A 19,408-nucleotide genomic window follows, 5' to 3' on the forward strand; every position below is an offset into this window, starting at 1 on the left:
ATGAGTATAAGCTCCTAATACGGCACCAACACGACTCCCCGACAATTTTCCTATTGGATGGGTGGAGCTACCTATTGAATTATGGTACAGTGCCCTCTGCCCGACATCCTATCCTCATCTTAGCTGTCGGAGTCATACAAGGTGAATGGTAATTGCTAATCACATCGATAGAGAGTCAATCGACCGACGTTCCCAAGCATGGCCGACTAAAGACCCTCAATTCAACCGATCAAAAGCCCATAGTTTTGTCGGTCGATGCTTGTCTGGTAGACCGAAGCTCCTCAGATAAGCCGAACAAAGGCCCAGTCTCAGGCGACCGAAGGATGAGACAGTCAAATCAAAGGCTCTTTTTAATTTTATTTTATTCATATATATATTTATGACAAAAAATGCTCCGTAAGGTCCTTACTTGAAAAAGGGGCAAGCACGTAATTATACACTTCATATCCCTTAATCTATAAATAAGAAGTCATTTATAAAACAAAAAGACTAATAAACTTTTCCAGCTAATCCAGACTCAACCTCTCTCTCTCTCTCTCATACTCACTCCTACGCTCTATTTCTTGGGTGTGCTTTACGAGACAATCTTGGATTCAACATCCTAAAAGGTGTGGTGAGGGTGAAACATGTCAAAAACAAGAATAAGAGCACAACCCAAAGAAAGAACTCATCAGAGGGACGCAGGAAACAGGGATTGCACCGCAGAATTTGTACAACAAAGAATTCAAGAGTTGAGAGACCATATGCTGGGTCAAATGGCGAAGTTCTCGAGCGATGCTCGGAGGAATGGAGTAGATTTCATGGGACCAAAGTTATTGAGAGTAAGAACCTGAGCCCCAAGGTTGTCGAGCAGCTCATAGGGGGGAGGCAGAGGGGTTCCGTATGGGAGTCGCGGACTCCCAATACCAGGACAGTGTCGGATCTACGTACATGAATAGACAAAAACATGGGCGCACAAAGGCCCCCACCAGCCAGATAACGCATTCTCATGAAAAACTTCAGCTTTCAAAACCCCAGAGAAGTTCAAAGCCCCTTCACTTGATCCGTACAAAAGGTTGGTCCGACCTGGCTGGTCCTGTCGCATCATTTGAGTTGTTAGTCTGCTTGTTGAAAAACAATTACACGCTTTACCTCGATAAGGGAATCAGCCCGCAGGTTGTTCGATGGGTTACCCGCAAGGGTAATCACATCCTTAGGTGATTTCAAGAGATTGTTCGTGGCTCAGTTTGTCAGTGCGCAGAAACTGCAGAAGAGTGCACACGCCCTGTGAGAGGTCAAGCAGAGACAACATGAGAGTCTGCGCTCGTACATTACCTATTTCCAGAAAAAGATGCTTGAAGTAAGAGACTAAGAGCCTAGAATGGCACACTCAGCCTTAGCCCAAAGGATAAGGAAAGAAAAATTCAGATACGACCTCGGTTTGGTGGAGACACAAAACCTGGCCGAATTGCTTGAGATGGACAACAAGCACATCACCACTGAAGAGAATGTCCGCCTCTATCATAAACAATAATCATCCGACCATCGTTTGCAAAAAAGAACTCAACAGAATAGTGGTTGGAGATCTAGGGAGGATCGGCGTCCACCCATTCGTCCAAGGAACAAAGACAGTTGACTGCCCCGGGAGCACAACAGAGCCAATCAAAACCCTCAACAATGAGGACAATAGAGGTACACTGACAAAATTCCTTATCGATATCATGAGTAGCATGAGAACGAATGTGGGACACCGAGGACCTTGAGGCTGTCGATAGAGAAGCTAGTGAAAGCCATCCAAAATAAAGAGTTCTTCAAGAAAGCGTCCCTCATGAGGGTTGAAGCACTCCTCTGAGTCCTTAGAAAGTATTGCTCATATCATCAGGACCATGACTACGACACGAATGAATGCCAACACCTCTAGTGCCTGGTCAAGGAGCTGATCAAAGCATGCTAGCTCAAGGAATTTGTGGCACCCGGCACGAGAAGGCTCTAGTTGAAGAAATCCCAGATGAACCTGTAAAGGCCAATGCCATTCAAATTGCTTGATTTGTTTCGACCAACTTGGGAGGAGTCGCACCACCCCCCAAACGAGCCAACCAAGAAAGGCCTCGGGCAGGCGAGCTATGCGCGGACTCCCTCATTCCTAGGCACAACACCCATTCACCACTATGTGTGGTCGCCCTCATTCTTAGGCGCAATACCCATCCACCACTTGTTTTCTCTGATGTTGATTTACCCCGCAAAGGAAACCACTACAACGACACCATCAACATAGTTGCCATGATCAGCAACTACCAGATCGGTAGTATTTTGGTTGATATTGGTAGCTCAGTGAACATTTTGTTCGAACTAATATTCGGCAAGATGAACCTTCCAGCCAACCGAGTGGTAACATCAGTCAGACCACTCTTTGGATTCTCAAGGGAAAGGATAACAATACCAGTCAACTGGGGAGAGGGTGACGAGCAGCTTAGGCACATGGAAGAATTTATTAGTGGTGGATTTGCCTCCAACATAAAATTCAATCTTAGGCCGCCCGCTTACTCCTGAAATATTATAAGACTGGTATCTAGGTACCACGTGACAGTGAAGTTTTTGGAGGCAACAAGGTGAGCACTATGCAGGAAAATCTGGAGCAGTCTGAAAACTGCTATCTTCGGGCAGTCAACATTGTGGAACAGAAGCCTGTCGATCTCCAACATCGAAGGGAGGGGGGTTTTGAGACCAATGAAACCATTCTCAAAGCACCAGTAATCGTAGGGGAGCCTCGTAAGTGTTTTCTAATCAGTGAGGCTTTCGATGCAAGACATAAGGACTGGCTTGTCAGAACCTTCCACAAACATCATGACGTCTTCTCTTATTCTGGAAGACGAATCCGTAGTTTACTAAACTTCTAAACCTAGTTTAACACTATCACAAGTAGGGGATGGTTTCTTAAAATCCTACTTAAAAGCAAAATAAAGACATGTTTGGAAAAGAGAGAAAACCACGACAGATAAATCTTACTTTTCGTCAAGATATGTGAACCTCATGCCCCTATGATTTACGTAATGTAATGATTCATGGTTTCCTAGTGTTTTCCCAACGTGATTGTTGTCAATAGTGATAGAAAATCCTCTTTATGCATATGTCAAGGTCAAAAGAAGATTATAATCCATGAAATTGAGGTTTCCTCAATCCCTATGGCATCCCGCAGATTTGTTCCGATCCCCTTTTTAGGTTGTAAAACCCGGGTAAAATATGTCTATTAATATCTGGATTCTATGGTTAACCATTTTATTTTTTTGTGTAATGGATAGAAGTCGCAGATCATGAAATATGTTAACATCTTAATTGATCAGATCAGGATTAAATGAATCTCTATGGGTAACACAATAACGAAAAGCTCTGATTCTCAAGAAAACAATACAGAAAGAATTCATTCGAGAAAGCCACAAAACACACTATAAATCACAGAGGTGCGAAAAGAGGTCTAACAACGCATGATACAAATGATTCACGAAAAACATCCCATCAAAACCATTGTTGTAAGGATTATTGAATAGAAACCAATTGCAAAATTGTTTGTTCTCTCTTCAACAGGAGCCAACTCCTCTCTCATATTATAACCCCTTAAAATATATAAAAACAATACAAAGAAAAAGGAAGAAAAAAAATACTTATGACCTCAACCCTAAGAGAGGAAGAGGAAACATAAAGAAAACTCACGAAAACTCTCCGCTTTAAATATCCAACAAAAATTGGTATGAAAATAACTTCCAAATTGGATCCCCGAAACAAGTGTGATCACGTCAATTCTGGCGTGGTCACACCTAGATCAAGCATAACTATGCTAAACAACAACGTTTTGTGCGTTTTGATTTTTTGCATGCTTAACACCTATAACCTGCAAAATAGCACAAAGAACCTTCACAAGCATAAAATCATAATAAATAGGGTGAAATAGCAAGTAAAACGAATGATAACATGCAAATAAAATCACGTAAAATTAACTTGAGTAAATACCCCCAACTAGTAATCTCATAGCTCAGTTGGGGCCCCACGAGAATAAAATAAGTACTGTAAGTTTCTAAATTATTCAACTTATTTATCGAAGTCAAAAAAAAAATATTTAAGTGTTATTTTAGAATCAATTATTTTTAATGTTTAATAGCTTGACTTTTCCTTAATTCCCTTCGTTTTTGTCTTTATGAAATCTCAAAGATTCTTAAATAGGTGACAATTAAAATATCTTCGCTCACTTCTTATATTTTAAAGCAATTTCAATGAAACCAATCAATCTAATCCTACTTTACTTTTTTTCTCGAAGATAACAATACATGAGTTTCATTAGTGTATCATGAAGAAGTCTTATCACTTAAGTTCTACTAAAACCACTTTCATGTTTTACTTTTCAATCTTTGTGTCAACCTCAATCTTCTTCTCAGGACTTTTTACCTTTTTATTTTTTTTCTTCTTTTTATTTTCTTTCTTTTTCTTTTTATCCTGAGAATTACTATATCTGGTTAGATAACTTTTTCTTTTCTTTTTTTAAATAAGATGAAGGTTAGTTTTTTAAGTAATAAATCTCAAAAAATTGATTGTTTAATGTCACTTTTTTATGTTATCTTTTAAGTTAAAAATTAAGACACATTAAATTGGATAAAAAAATTTGAAAAGACATAAAATTTCTTTGATTTGCTACTCAATATTTTATTACACCTTTTTAATTATTTTGATATCTCTTTAGGTTCAGTTAGAAGTTGTTAAGTTTTGAAATCTCATTGCTGATTCTTAAATGACATTTAGCCACTTTTAAAAAACTTTCTAATAAGCTAGTTGAATTAATCAGAATTCCTAGCATGAGTTACCATATTAACATTTTATCTTTTACTAAGTTATGTGAGCTACTCTCAGACTCGTAATAAGATATATATCCCCTCCCCCCAACTTATTTTTTTCCATAATATATGTAACATGCAAATAAAAGTAAACATGAGCACAACAATTAAGTGCACAAAGGAGTAAATACATAAGCAGCCACAATAATCTCAGAATACATGTAAATTATGTAACAATACATAAATCAGGAGAGATACAATTCCAAATGAAAATTTAAAGAAAATTTCAAAAGAAAATTCAAAACTAATTTCAAAATAAATGCAAAAATTAAAAACGTGCTTAACATATCGAATAAAACTTGCACTGCCTCTCAAAATAACACTTGGTTTAACATCCTCAACCTTACGAAAAAGGCTTTCTCCAGGATAAAAATTTCAATTTAATAATCACCAATCAATTGTTCAATATTTTGTTGGTTTTGGATTTTATGAAGTCCTCAAAATTTAATTTTTCTTGCAACATTTTTCTCTTAGCTCGACAACAGTCTTCTAGAAGGTATATATGAATTTTGTTCAGCTGATCATTCCTAAAAGCATTTTCTACATCCAAAAGCCTTCCAATTAATTTCCCTATTTGCAGATCAGTGTTTTCCTCACATGTTGCAAGAAATGGGTCCCTATAAGATAATTCAATGTCTCAAAAATTTTGGGTTGGGTTCTCCATAAATTTATTAGGTTCTGGATCTAATTATACCGAATCACTCTTCTATCTAGGGTTATCTTCCAACTCTTGCCCTTGAAGCAATCCTATGGGTGAAACCAGAGGCTTTTATCAATCTCACAATAAAAGAGGGTGCTTTGAAAAAAAAGAATACATTTTTCCTCGGTCATTGTCCAACCAAATTCATTCAACTCAGTATGCTCCTCAAAGATCAATTCCTTATATTCAAATTTATGACCCTCTACTACCCCTAACATCCCTTGGGGTCCATTGTTAGCTAACTGCACAACTTGATTTCTATAATTCTAAGAGCATCAGCTTGGCTTTGTAAGTTTTTCCCTAGGTTTATCATTAATTCCTCCAAATAGTCATTTTCTTCAGGGTAGTCACTATCCTGATCATTCCAACTTCCTACAGAATCGACTTGGGTGCTCTCTCATTGTTGTTTATCTACAATAGGGTTATTATTGTTCCAATTGAAGCTTGGGTAGGTCAACCAACTTTGGGTGTAAGTGTTGCATTCATTCCTCAAATTTACAATCAATTCTTCTAATGATAGGTTATTGTTGACCTCATTTTTGGTGAGGTATCTCCTTCTCCTTAAGAGTCTAGGGACTAGACTTAGAACTTCCTGCTGGACTCTCTTAGAGGACTAGTCAAGGAACCGCACCAACTAAAAATTCGAGCCACTTCTCGACTCCTTGCAATTTCATATGGCCGATTCTAAATCCTCAATGTTTCGTTGAGTCGATTAAAACCAGTGTGATGAAACTCAAGTCGAGTACCCATAGAACCTAAAACCATAGAAAACCAATTGTGACTTCCGCACGATTTTACGATGCACGAATACCACAATTCGAGCGCTCGTTGCACATAAATATTGAAATTCACGTCCTCTGCAATTGTAGAAAGCTTCACGATTGATCAAGCTCGAATGAATTGCTGGAATAACTGATCACAAGCTAAAATTTAAAGAAAATTGAATTTAACACTTTTTTCAACGCGATCGTCGATGAAGTCGTCCAGACGACCTCAGATGATGAAATGGGCCACGCTGGTCAATTTGGGACGTCGAATTTAGCTAGAAAGAACACTCATTTCGATACGGTTTGATGCACGAGCAAAAAGTGCGCGAATCAAGGGTTTTTTTAATATTGAATATTATAAAAATTAAAAAAAAAAAGATTTCTTTTTTCTTAGATCCCTAAAGCACCTCACACAATCGAACCCCCCAGCCTCCCGATGCTTCGTCTCTTCTTCCCAATTGCGAGCCAAGCCCGTGACCTAGCTCTTCTTCCTCTTGATTCGGTCGAAGCCCTCTCCTCTTGGTGATGACTTAGACCCGAGCGGAAACCCTAGCTCCGCCCTTCTCCCTCTGCCACACGTGACAAAGAGTTGACCTCGTTGTCCTTGTCCAATATTCCCTGTCCGAGGACCTTGTCCCGAAGCCGACGCTTGCTCCATCTTCCCCTTGACAGGCTGCGGGCTTCCAACTCGGGTAAGAGTTGACGTCGTGGATTTGTCTCCCGAAGCATTAGGCTGGCAATCCCCTTTTCTTCCCAATGCTTCTCTCGCTGCCACCCTACTCGCTGCGTGACCCGTTGCTCTTTGGTTGCCTCACCTCCGGTAAGTAAAGGACATTTCTCCTCCTCCCCTTCGGCTATTAAAGGCCTTATGGGAGGAATGTTTAGGGTTGTTGCCTCTTTGGCTAGTGGTTTCCCCTGTCTAGTTCATTTTATGTGTGTTTGAGGTTGCTTGGAGGTGCTAAGGGGTTGTTACTGGATTTTCACTGGTCGTGTGCATTTGTTGTGGTATTCTTGGAGCTTTTGGGTTAGGAGTCTTGTACTTTTGCATCAGGATAAGGTCTCCCTCCTCTCCTCCCTTCCTCAGTTGAGCTACGAAGTGCTTTTGGTAAATTTTTTTTTGTTCTCTGTGCTTCATTTAACAGCAAGGGATTTACATCCCCCAGCATTTGCTTAGTTGATGTATGGGCCCTTGTTTTGTTCAGGCTAATGTTTTTGTGGTATTTCTTCATCCGCATGTTGGTCCTCAGCTTTACCAAAGAGACTTGCTCTCTTTTAGCCTACATACTACTTGTGGCTCTGCCAGACACTCGATCTCTTAACTTCACTGTTTGAGGGACTGTAATTCCTCTATGAATCATGACCGAGTTTATGACGAAGAGGCAATATTATGTGTCGTTTGAGCTTTTCCTTTATGGTAGAACTTCTTGTGGGATTTTGAGGAAAGATATTCACAGTGGATTTAACTTTAACTTAAACAGAGCATATCTGTTCCAAATTTAAAGGTTTCATTCGTAGGTGAAGCCTTGCAATTACTTTGTCCAATGCTCCAGGAGGAAGTGGAACCTGATAGCCACACTTGTAACATTCTCATTGATGAAATGTTTAAAAAGGTAGAAATAAGATTTGCCACATCAACTTTGAGACAAATGAATTGCTTAGAATATAGTGGGGAACACCATGCCAATAAACCTATGTTGGTAGAGTTAAGATGCTTGTCTGAATTCAGCCAAATTATCTATGTGGAAGCATTTCTGCTGTAGCAAATAAATGTGCAAATATTCATATATTTCGAAGTTGTCCTGGTTCCAAAATATTCATGGCTGTTCACTGACCCATGTCTCAACTCTCTTCTCCAAAATTGATTTTTGTATATGCACCATACAAGAGCACTCAATTCTTATATATTTACATATTCACCATCCATTTCTTATATGTTTACATTTATAGCACCTAAATTGCTGGCTTTTGCATTCATGCCACCCAAATTTTTAAGAATTATGCGGCATGTATATAAATACTTTCAACTTATTTCTCTGCTGCCCTTACCCCTAATCTGCTGGTTGGTGTCTTCTTGTGTTGTGTTGGGATTTGCCTCCCTGCTATCCTTACCCGAAACTTGCTGGTTGGGCATATTTTGTGTCGGTTTTGGCGGTTTCCCTGCCGCCCTTACCTGAAACCTGCAGTTTGAGCATTCTTTGTGTTGAATTTGGTGGTCCCCTTGCTGCCCCTACCTGCAATCTGCAGTTTCGGCACTCTTTAGTGTTGATTTTGGTCGGTGCCCTTGCTGCTTTTACCCGAAACCAGTTAGTGGAGCATCCCTGTGTTGATTTTGGGTGGCGCGCTTGCCCGAAACCTGTTAGTTGGGTTCATTTGTGTTGATTTTGGGTGGCGCCCTTGCCGCCCTTACCCAAAACCTGTTAGTGGAGCATCCCTGTGTTGATTTTGGGTGGTTCCTTTGCTACTCTTACCCGAAACCTGCTGGTTGGATTCTTTTGTGTTGATTTGGTGGTCCGCTTTGCTGCCCTCGCCCCAAATCTGCTTATTTTAAAGTGGGATTAAATAATCTTTGTGGTGTTGAAGAATTCGAGTGCCCTGTCGAGAATCGGTTCACTTGATGTTTGGAGAAGCCTTTTTAATATTTGTTGGGGGAATTTTAGTTGCACTTTGGGCCCCTTTTGAAGTTCAGATTTTGAGCATGTTTTGGATCAAATTGGGTGTAGCTTGGAGTCTTTTAAGATGTGTCTTTTGGCGGTGTTTGGGCTAGCAATTGGAGCCTTTCGATACATTTCTTTTGGATTTGTTACATCGACAGTTTGGAAATAAGTGTGCTCATTTTGTTATTTATTTGAGATGTCCTATTGGGTGAATATTTGAGGCTAACCCTCCTACCACATTGGCCTCTTCCTTATACTAGTTTCAGAGGTGGGTTAGTTATCTTCCTTCTTCTATTTCTTTTCGGTTCTCTTTCTTGCTTCTTAGTTTGGTTTTAGGTGCTTATGTCCGAAACATAAGCGCGCATATATAGTCGTGGCTATATATGAACCATCAAGCAAGGTCGAATGTTGGACGGTCTCTTTTGGGGTTTAAGGCTGTGATGACAAAGGCATCTGGTGGTAGAGTTAAATAGTATCGCATCCTACAACATCAGGACCCGTCCCAGGAACCTGGTGAAAATGTAGGATGATAATATTATTCACCGAAACTAGACTAGCAAGGACCCCTGTTTTCTTAGGTTGCTGACGATCCTAGCTCGACAGTGTGATCGACTTGTGGACAATTAAATTTTTAAAGTACAACGATAAGAACAAATATGCTATTTACAAAATATTTAGACTACTTAAATAAGTATAAATTTTGCTTATATGCATGAAGTCTATATGCAAGCTAAAATATAAACTTTAAGTAATATAATCTGATTTTTCCCTCGTCAATTATCTGTACTGGGCTAAGGATTGCCCTCCTAAGATTGTATTGTAGGAAATTTTTAGTTAAATGTCAGGCTCTATACATACGGATGACTGATTGTTGTCTTCGAAGTTCCTCGATAATAACTAAAATCTGAGTCTACCCTGACCCGAATGCTTACGATTTTTTTTCTTTCTTCGGATTTTTTGTACGTTTCATACGATTTTACTCGAGTCTTTGTAGATCACCCGTGATTTTCTTCGGATTTTCCCCATGTTTCCAAAAAGTTTTCTTCGAGTTACCATGGGATATTTGTGGCTCTCCTTAAGTTGTCCAAGTATGTTTTGCTATTAATTCCTATTTATACAAATGCATGTTTGCCACCTATTAAATTTTTCATTAAACTTATTTACTTGTACCTGTGATACCGACCTCATTTACAGGAGTAGCAGACCCGTCAGGTATACAGATTTGTTTTATATTTACATCATTTTACTTTCTTTACTGCTCACTTTATTGTCTTTCTTTACTTCACTTCAATAAAGGAAATTTATATATATATATATATATATATATATAGTTTATGCTTGCGATGTACTGTTTATTGTTTATTATGCTTTGTAGCATGTTTCATTTTTATTATTGATGTTACTTTTATAGACTTGCAGGGGTCTTTAAGATAGGGGACAGTAGGACACTCGGTTTAGGAGGCACCCTATAGCGATCAACTGACCAAATAACTGTATATTAATACACATCAAAACCCTGAACCTATGACCGATATGTTAAGGAGCTTGGAGTATCCTTTCCAGGAAGCAGAACGAGGAAGCGAGTGGGCGAAGGGCGACGAACGAGACCACAACAGTGAAGCGAAGGACGATCTTCAGTTGGAATTTTCATAGAATAAATAACAAACTCATAGGATTTCGAGGTAATCAGCTTAGTGCGACATAAATCCTCACTTCCGTTTTAGGTCTTTGCAACACTATTATGTATTATAAATCCTAGATCTCTTTACGATTCTAAGATTATCATTCGGTACGACGTAAATCCTCATATCTTCCTATGCCACTTGCACAATCGGGTATTGTGTGAGTGTAAGTCCTAAATAAAAAAATTGACGGGATGAAACATCAAATAACGACTTTTCAAAATTAAAGTCTAATAGTAGGATAGTTGGGAAGTCACTAGGGTTCCCCCTCGGATCTGTGACATCCCCTACCTTTCACTCCTTTGACTCAAAAAAATAATTATTCCTATTTTGAGCTCTTTCCTCTTGATCTTCCTATATCCAACCTTGAAAACCTAAATTTTGAAAATCTTGAAGACAGAACCACTAATCTTAATCGAGAATTTTCTTAAGTGATTTCTACAAGGTTGCCTTGAGTTCTCTCCAATGTCAATTTTCTACACTAATATCATTAATGTTCCAATTAGAGTTTGGTTATATAGTTCGTTAAGGTTGTAGGTATTGGAAAAGACGTGATCAAACTTAGCTCCTATGTCAGGGCGGTTGAAATTGTGAAAGCTAGCCATTAATGTGTTGTTATACTGCTCAAGAGATCTAAAATAATTTTTCTAAGTGTTTGTCTTTTAAAAGTGTTGGAACTTTTTTTATTGGCATTTTCTTTTTCTTTATTTTCTCAAGATTTTTATTTTTCAGCGTCTGCAAGAAAACACAACAACAATATAAGTGCAAATAAATATAAATAAATGAAAAAAAATAAAAAAAATAAAATTGTTAAACCTAAATTATTCGCACTTCAACTAAAATTCTCCTAAAATCGGAATTCTTCTTAACGTCTTTCCCCAACAAAGACACCAAAAACTTAACGCGTAAATAATTACCACGAAGTAAGTTATATGCACTACGCAAGTATACGTGTTAAGTAATTATGAGGTTAAAGAGTACCATTTATTGATCCGACAAGGAAAGTGTTAAAATTATTTTGAAAGACGAATCTCTAGTTTACTAGACTTCAAAACCTAGTTTAGCATAATCACAAGCACGAGATAGAGTTCCGCACTCCACCTTTTGCCACTTGAAATGTTCATAGTAGACGAATTCAGAGAGGGATTGATTAATTGGGTTCTTTGTGATCAGTCTGTCCTTCTTATTAAGGGTAATAGGAGTGGAGATGATAATCTTGCTAGTCTCTTTGTCAACTATTTGATTCAATATATTCTCATTCGACTCATTAAGTCTCTAACAATTATGCAAAGGAAGAGGAGGGGGGTTACTTATTCACCTTTGAAAAGCTTCTAATCAAACAACCAATTGTCAAGCCAGAAATCCACATTGCCTTCTCCCACATCCCAAATAAAGAGGTCTGCATCTTGTTCTTTAACCAATAATAAGTTCACCCAAGTTTTAGAGTCACCAGCTTTCCTTTTAGTTAGATAAGGGAGGGAGTGTTTACAGTATCTTCAGAGCATGTAATTTGCCCAAATATGTGTTTTGAAGTTTGAACTTAATCCACAACCTGCAGAAGATGTGATTGAGTTATTGGAAGCCTTTGAAACCCAAACCACCAGCAGAAGTAGGTACACAGCTTCTCCCATCTAGACCAGTGCTATTGCTTTTGCTGCCCATACCACAGAAATTTGTTCAGCATTTGATTAAGAGTCCTTTGGGTACTTTTCTTCATCTTGAGCAATTATAGAGTGTACATAGGGAAGGAGGCCAGTATGCTCCTAAGTAATGTTATTCTACCACCATTTGAAAAGTAAGTTGAAGTCCAGCAATTGAATTGTTTGGAGACTTTATCTAAAACTTCATCAAATTGGGTTTTTTTCTGCCTTTAATTAGCTTGATACCTAAACACTTCAAAGGCAGCACAACAATCCTGAAATTGGTAAAACCCCTGACCCACAAACTAGTGGATAGCTTCGCCTGTCCACTAAAAATTAATTGACATTTTCGATTATTTAGCATAAGGCCAGAAGCCTCCTGAAATGGGCAGAGAATATTGAAAGTTTGCTTAACAGCTTGTTTAGAAGCATTGGTAAAAATGATAACATCATCAGCAAACATGAGATGACTTATCAAATAAGAAGCTCTATTAGCATACCTGAGGTGTGTATATGTTTGTTGAGCCTGATTTAACATTCTAGATAAGTAGTCCATTGCAAAAATGAAGATAGATGGTGAGAGAGGATCCCCTTGTTTTATCCCTCTGGATGCCTTGAAAAAGCCCTTGCAATTGCCATTGATGAGTATACTGTAGTGATTGTTCCTTAGCCACCTGCTAATCAAATCACAGAAAGAAACCTCCGGCATTTGAGAATCCCAAGAATGATTGTCAACTGATAAAGTCAATAGGCTTTCTTAAGGTCTAAATTAAGTATTAGATTCCCTACCCCACAATTGTTATCAATATTCAATAGAAATTCTCGAGTGAGGAGAATATTATCAGTGATATTTCTTCCACCAACAAAGGCTGACTGATTTAGTTCAATAAGCTTGGGTGGATAAGGTTTCAGCCTATTAACAGTGATTTCCTAATTCTCTTGGCTAAAACTGATGTGAGTGAGATGAGTCTAAAATGGTACCAACAATCTCTTCTGCCTTCTTTAGGAATCAAGGTGATGGCGGTTACTGCGAAGTATTTAGGGAGGTCTTTACCTCTGAAGAAGCTCTGAACAACATCAATTACCTCTTTATTGGCAATAGACCAAGACTTTCTGTAGAATTCAGAGGTGAACCCATCTACCCCAGCAGCTCTATCCTCATCAATTGAACAAAGTGCATTACAAACTTCTTCAGCATTAGGAACTTGAGTGATTTCTATTTGTTTTCTCATTTCCAGCTCCTTAGCAAAGACATTAGAATTAGGATCAACATCAATTAGCTCTTCTCCATTTTGATTCATGACCAGGTTAAAATAATTGGTAGCACTATTAGCAATTAAATCAGGGTCAACAATCCAATCTCCATCTGATCCTTTGATTTTCAGTATAGCATTGGTTTTCCTCTTGTGTTTGATACAAGCATGTAAAAACATGGTATTTCTATCACCTTCAACAAGTTTTTTATTGGCAGCCATCAGTTTGAGCAATTTTTCTTCCCAATTAATTGCCTAGATTAGTATAGCATTGGCTTCAATCAATTCCTCCTCAGTAGCAGTGCCATCTACAACAGCTTGTTCCAGTCTTTTTACTTCAATCTCAGCCTTTTTGGCATTTTCAGCCACATTCCCAAAACACTCCCGGTTCCACCTTCTAAGCTCCTTGGTCACATTTTATGCAATTTCCATAGCTTAAACCAAGGGGAACCAACAACAGAAACCTTCCAAGCAGATTGAACCACATCAAGAAGGCTCAATTGTTCAGTCTAAACATTGATAAATCTGAAACTAGCTTTTGGTTTAGTGGCTGAGGCGTCAATTTTTAACACCAAAGGTCTGTGATCAGAGCAGATAAAGGGCAAGTGCAGCACAAAAGTGAGCAAATATTCTTCCATCTATTTAACATTCACCAAAAACCTATCCAGCCTTTCATGTGTCTTCCCCCTTTTCCAGGTGTCAGTAGGGCCCTGGAAACCCAAGTCCACCAAGTTTGCTGCTTTAATGTTATCAGAGAAAAATGTTAGGCTGTTCATATTAGCAGGCCTCCCAGCCCACTTTTCAGTAGGGCTTGCAATGCAGTTGAAATCACCACCAATAATGCAACTGTGCACCATAGAATTGATGATAAAGTGAAGGTGAGACCAAAGCTCCAATCTATACCTATCATGGCAACCAGCATAGACAAAGGTCATAACAGCTTCCAAAACATCAAATTTTATGTAGATAAGTAAAAACTCAGAGTGGTCAACTAAAACATTCCAATTTGCTTTTTTCCTGTAGAAAACCCATATCTTGTTATTGACATTAGTATATGATTGAAATCCAAAAAACTTCCTTTGGATATTTTTTTTAATTGATGAGGTCATTGGTTCAAGAACAGCAAAGCAACAGAATTTATGGATTCTATTCAAATTGGAGAGTTTATTAAGGAAACTAGAATCTGAAATTCCCCTAATATTCCAACAAGGAATTTTAATCATGATGTAAAGACTTTGAAGCCCTGGTGGATTTACCCAGAGCCTCAAGGCTACCATTAAGACCAGAAAGGTTATCGTCCAGGAAGTTTTTTAGTTCCAAACTGCCTTTTTCTTTCTTCTTCTACTCTTTTGAATTTACCAATCTTCCTCTAACATATATCTGATATTTTGTAGGTTGTTGTCATCAGTGGTTGGAAGGAGAATTTCAGGAGCTTCAGGATAAACTGTTTCAGGAGGTACTTCTTCCACTATAGTTTGTTCCAGGGTTTGTGTCTCTTCCACTAGCATCTGCTCCTTTTCTGGAGAGTGATGCAAGATAATCTCATTCATGTTATTTTAAGAAGAGGGTACTGCCAGCACATTATGATCCTTGTCATCTTCCTTATCCTCAAGGTCATGTACATGAACCACACTGTTATCAACATCAAAATGCCTTTTCTCTACTGCCTCAACAGATGTTTCCCACAGGTTTCTACTATTAACAGGCCTGTCCATAGCATCCAAATGTACTGGAGGAATAGCCTTTAGCTCCAGGTGTAGCCTAAAGCACTTTTCAGCAGTGTGAACAAACATCCTGCAATTTTCACAGTAATAAGGCTTCTGTTCCATAATCACTTGCTGCCAATGACCATTATGAGCAGTGTCTATCGAAATTTCATCCACTTCAGGCAGGATAATGTCTCTTTCCACCAAAACTCTTGCGCCGAGGGTCTATTCAAATTGAAACTTGAGAAATCAAACTTCATTGGTCTGCCAAGAATTGCCCGAGGGAGAACAATATTTGATGGTTGAAGAGGTGTAGTTTAAGACCAAGGCATATGAACCAAATTGGTACAATTGGAGGTTCCTGGCTTGGGTCAAACTCTGGTGACCATTTCAAGAGCTTCATGCACTTTCCATCACTTTTTATATATATTTTTTGAGAAAATTTTGGCATATTGCTCTTCTTTGGTTTGTTGGATCATCACATGTCTCTCATCAAATAGGCCTACTTTCTAAGCTCCAACAAGTCTTAAATCCTCAAATCTTTTTCTGATGAGTTCCATCTTTGAATGTCCATGTTGAAATTTCCCAACTAGGGTAAACTTGCATGAGTCAGCCAAGCAAGATACCTCTTGTTCAGTGCTAAATAAAGTAGATTTGCCCCTTTTCTTACTAGCCTTTTTAAAAAAATTACAGCCACCTTTTCCATCAAAAGCATCATGAGACACTTGACGGAACACAAGGCTATCCCCAAGGTTTGGTGCACAGTCTTGAGCTACTGTTTCAGTAAAAGAAGAAGATTTAAGACCAAAGGGTTGTCGAGAAGGTTCATGGGGAGAGAAATAATCGCCAAAAACCAATAGAACAGTACCAAAATCCCAATCCGAAAAAAAGGAAATTTGAAAAAACAAGATCCGACTCGATCAAAAAGTAGAGGGAAACCTTAGAAATCAGAAGAGCATGAAGAGAAGAAAGGAAAAACTACAGGGAGCGCCGCCAGGTAGAGTTACAGCACCAGTGTCATCTATATATCTATGTAATTCTCTCTCCATGTATGCATGTATGTATGTAGGTATGTATGTATGTATGTATGTATATATACATACATACATATAAATATATATTTATACATATTTATACATATCTATAAATGTATAAATGTATGTATGTATGTATATATATTTATACATATATATATATAAATATATATCTATATATATATATAGATATATGTATGTATGTATATGCATGCATGCATCATACATACATACATACATCCACACATCCACACATCCATACATACATACGTACATACATATATATATGTGTGTGTATATATACATACATACATACATACATAATGAATGCTATAACTAATATTAATTCTATTTGATGTTCTTGGTTTATTGATTTTAATGTTCATAAAAGGAACCTTCCATACAATGTTAAGTTGCATCAATATTTTAGAAAATCTCATAAAAAAAACAATTTCCAAGATGGCTATATACTTGGCTATATGGATAAAATCTAGGAAGATTTAGGTATATACCACTCAATTCTTAGGTATTAAAATATCTGACATCTAAAAATAAATTTTTACATACATAAAACCTTAATTGTGCTTTTAGAAGTTAAAATGATGGTATTTTTTAAGTTTTCAGAAAGATTGGTGGTATACATGTTAGCTAGGAATAAGGTGGTATGCATGTAAATGCCCCTAAAATCTATTGTGGCATACTTGTTATCATCAAAATAGAAGTGTGGCTATTATTTCATGGAAAGTATATGCACTCTGTGGCGCTTTCAATTTTTGTTGCTTCAGATATTGGCTTTGGATAAAATCAATGCTTAAATTTGATGGTTTCAAGAATATATCTACTAGCCTATGGATCAACAATACATAAATAAATAGTATGATGCATGTAACTGAATAACTTCAAATACTTTTTTGTTAGTTTTTAATCTTGTATGTGAGTGCAAATTGGACGAGTGATTTTATTTTTTTGCGGTACAAGTAAAACTATGTAATTTTGAGAGTAAGTCATCATCTTGTACAAGCGAGAGACATGAATTTTTCTACTGTTTAGTTCTGTCGTTAATCTAAGGGCTTTCATATATCTTATTATTGGCTATTGAGCATTACTAATTTTATTAAAATTTAATATAACTAATATTCTAATTGTAGCAAGTAAATTACAAATGCTGGCTGATTTGTGCGATTTGAATTTATCATTGGTTTCTTCAAATTGATTTATTCAATTATTGTGTTATTGTTTGAGTTCTATTCTCATAACTACTAGCATACATCTAAAGTGGGTATGAGTTTGCATATTTAATTGTACGTGAACTGTGAAGTTTATTGCATGATATACATAGCATCATTCTTACTGCACCAAATAATTTAAGTCTAAACCATCCTGCATCATCATTAAAGATTCAAAGCCAAGATATTAGGAAACGACTATAAGGTATGAACTCCGGTTCGTGAACATAATTTTTAATTTTAAAGCATAAACAAAATGACCAAGGTAAGTTTCATAGAAACAGCACTAGGATCATGCCTCATGATTTGAGCAAAATTCAAGAAAACCAGAGCTATGAGATTTGCAGCATTTTGGAGCTCTTTGAGCAGATTTAACTAAGAATTTCTTTTAAACCAAAAGCCTATCTAAACTTTTTTATAAACAATAAGAATTGATTTATTAAACGATAAGCTTTTAGACAAGAACGTCATCAAAACACTAGTCAATGTTCACTAATGGATTTTTTGGTTACAATTCTTAAAAGACTAAAAAATGGAAATACAAAGTTTTTGATCTTTTTGGTTTTTAATTTTTTTGCTGCTTGATTTGAAGTAAATTAAATATGAAGTTTATATAGGAGACTTGGAATACCCCAAAATGCCCATTTTCGACAAATTTAAATTTCATTCAAATTAGACTAACTCCAAATGCAAAGAAAACCAATAGCTCCCCCCACACCCATAGCAATCTACCACAACCCTCAACCCACCACTCGTTGCAATCTACCATATTTCAATGCATTTAATTAACTCTGGTTGAATTAACAAGACAAAGGGATGATAAAAATTGTTCAATCACATTTTTCTAAACAATATAACACCAGTAAATCATAAGTCATCTAAACTTGTACTAAATCAAAGAAAAGACTTCTAACTGTACTTTAAAGTTCTGCCACTTCAAAATATAGTTTCATCCTTTATGGATGAAATTTGGATGTAAATAAAAAAATTGATATGAGATTTGGTTTTTGAAATAATGAAATAATTGCTCCAAAAAATAAATTATACATTCATAACATGGGCTTAAATAGGGTATTACAAGGTTTTCATTCATAACATGGGCTAACATGGGCTTAAATAGGGTATTACAAGGTTTTATAAATAAACCCCTGAACATCTTCAATATACCCTTTTTTTCAATAGGACCCAAAATTAGGTCCAATTCTCAACATGAAATCATGACCATAAAATAAAATCAGCATTTAAACCAGTTATAATGAGTATTGTACAGCCACATATTTATTATAAACCTATTGCTTCGTTCTGAAGTAGATACTACAATAACCTGGCATTATACAGGCAGCGTGACTATTGTTACTATATAGCCCAAAATTAGTTAAAATAAATTTTTAAATTCCCAATAAAGAATGTTTGTAAGTATGCTTACATCATATGTATCATTGGAACTTGACGAAGCTGGCTGGCGGAAGGATGGATTTAAAATAGAACCAGTGGCAGAAAGAACACAAACTGCCCTCTTCCCTTGTTGCATGACCGAAACAAGTTTGTTGACCAGATCCTTTACATTTATCCATATGTCCCCAAGTTAGAAGATAATTACGTAAATTAACTAAACAGAATCTGATTGCTCATAAATAGAAGACAAAAATTGCCATATCAAGAACTTGTTTTCCTAAAAAATAACTTTGATATTTAATTACGTAATTTTGACATGTGAACATTGGAAACCAAACTGCTATGTTGCTATCTTCAAATATAAATAGACCTGCACATACGTGCCTAATAACCTCAGATGATAATGATGACTGAACCTATGATATGAGGAGAAAATGTAAAGGAGCTTGGATTTAATTTTCTCCAAGGACTGTAAGTTGCTGGAGGGATGAT

At 37.1% G+C, this 19,408-nt stretch overlaps 1 protein-coding gene across 1 annotated transcript in view; it reads right to left on the reverse strand.

Annotated features, from left to right (window-relative positions):
* LOC110030655 (AT-hook motif nuclear-localized protein 10-like) overlaps positions 1–19,408 on the reverse strand; it is a 37,990-nt gene that overhangs the window by 2,105 nt on the left and 16,477 nt on the right. The window contains exon 3 of the mRNA XM_020733481.1: positions 18,948–19,079. Coding sequence (XP_020589140.1) covers positions 18,948–19,079 — 132 coding nt within the window. The remainder of the gene's footprint in view (positions 1–18,947; positions 19,080–19,408) is intronic.

The sequence above is a fragment of the Phalaenopsis equestris genome, unplaced genomic scaffold, assembly GCF_001263595.1.
Source record: "Phalaenopsis equestris unplaced genomic scaffold, ASM126359v1 Scaffold000746, whole genome shotgun sequence".
Lineage (NCBI taxonomy): Eukaryota > Viridiplantae > Streptophyta > Magnoliopsida > Asparagales > Orchidaceae > Phalaenopsis > Phalaenopsis equestris.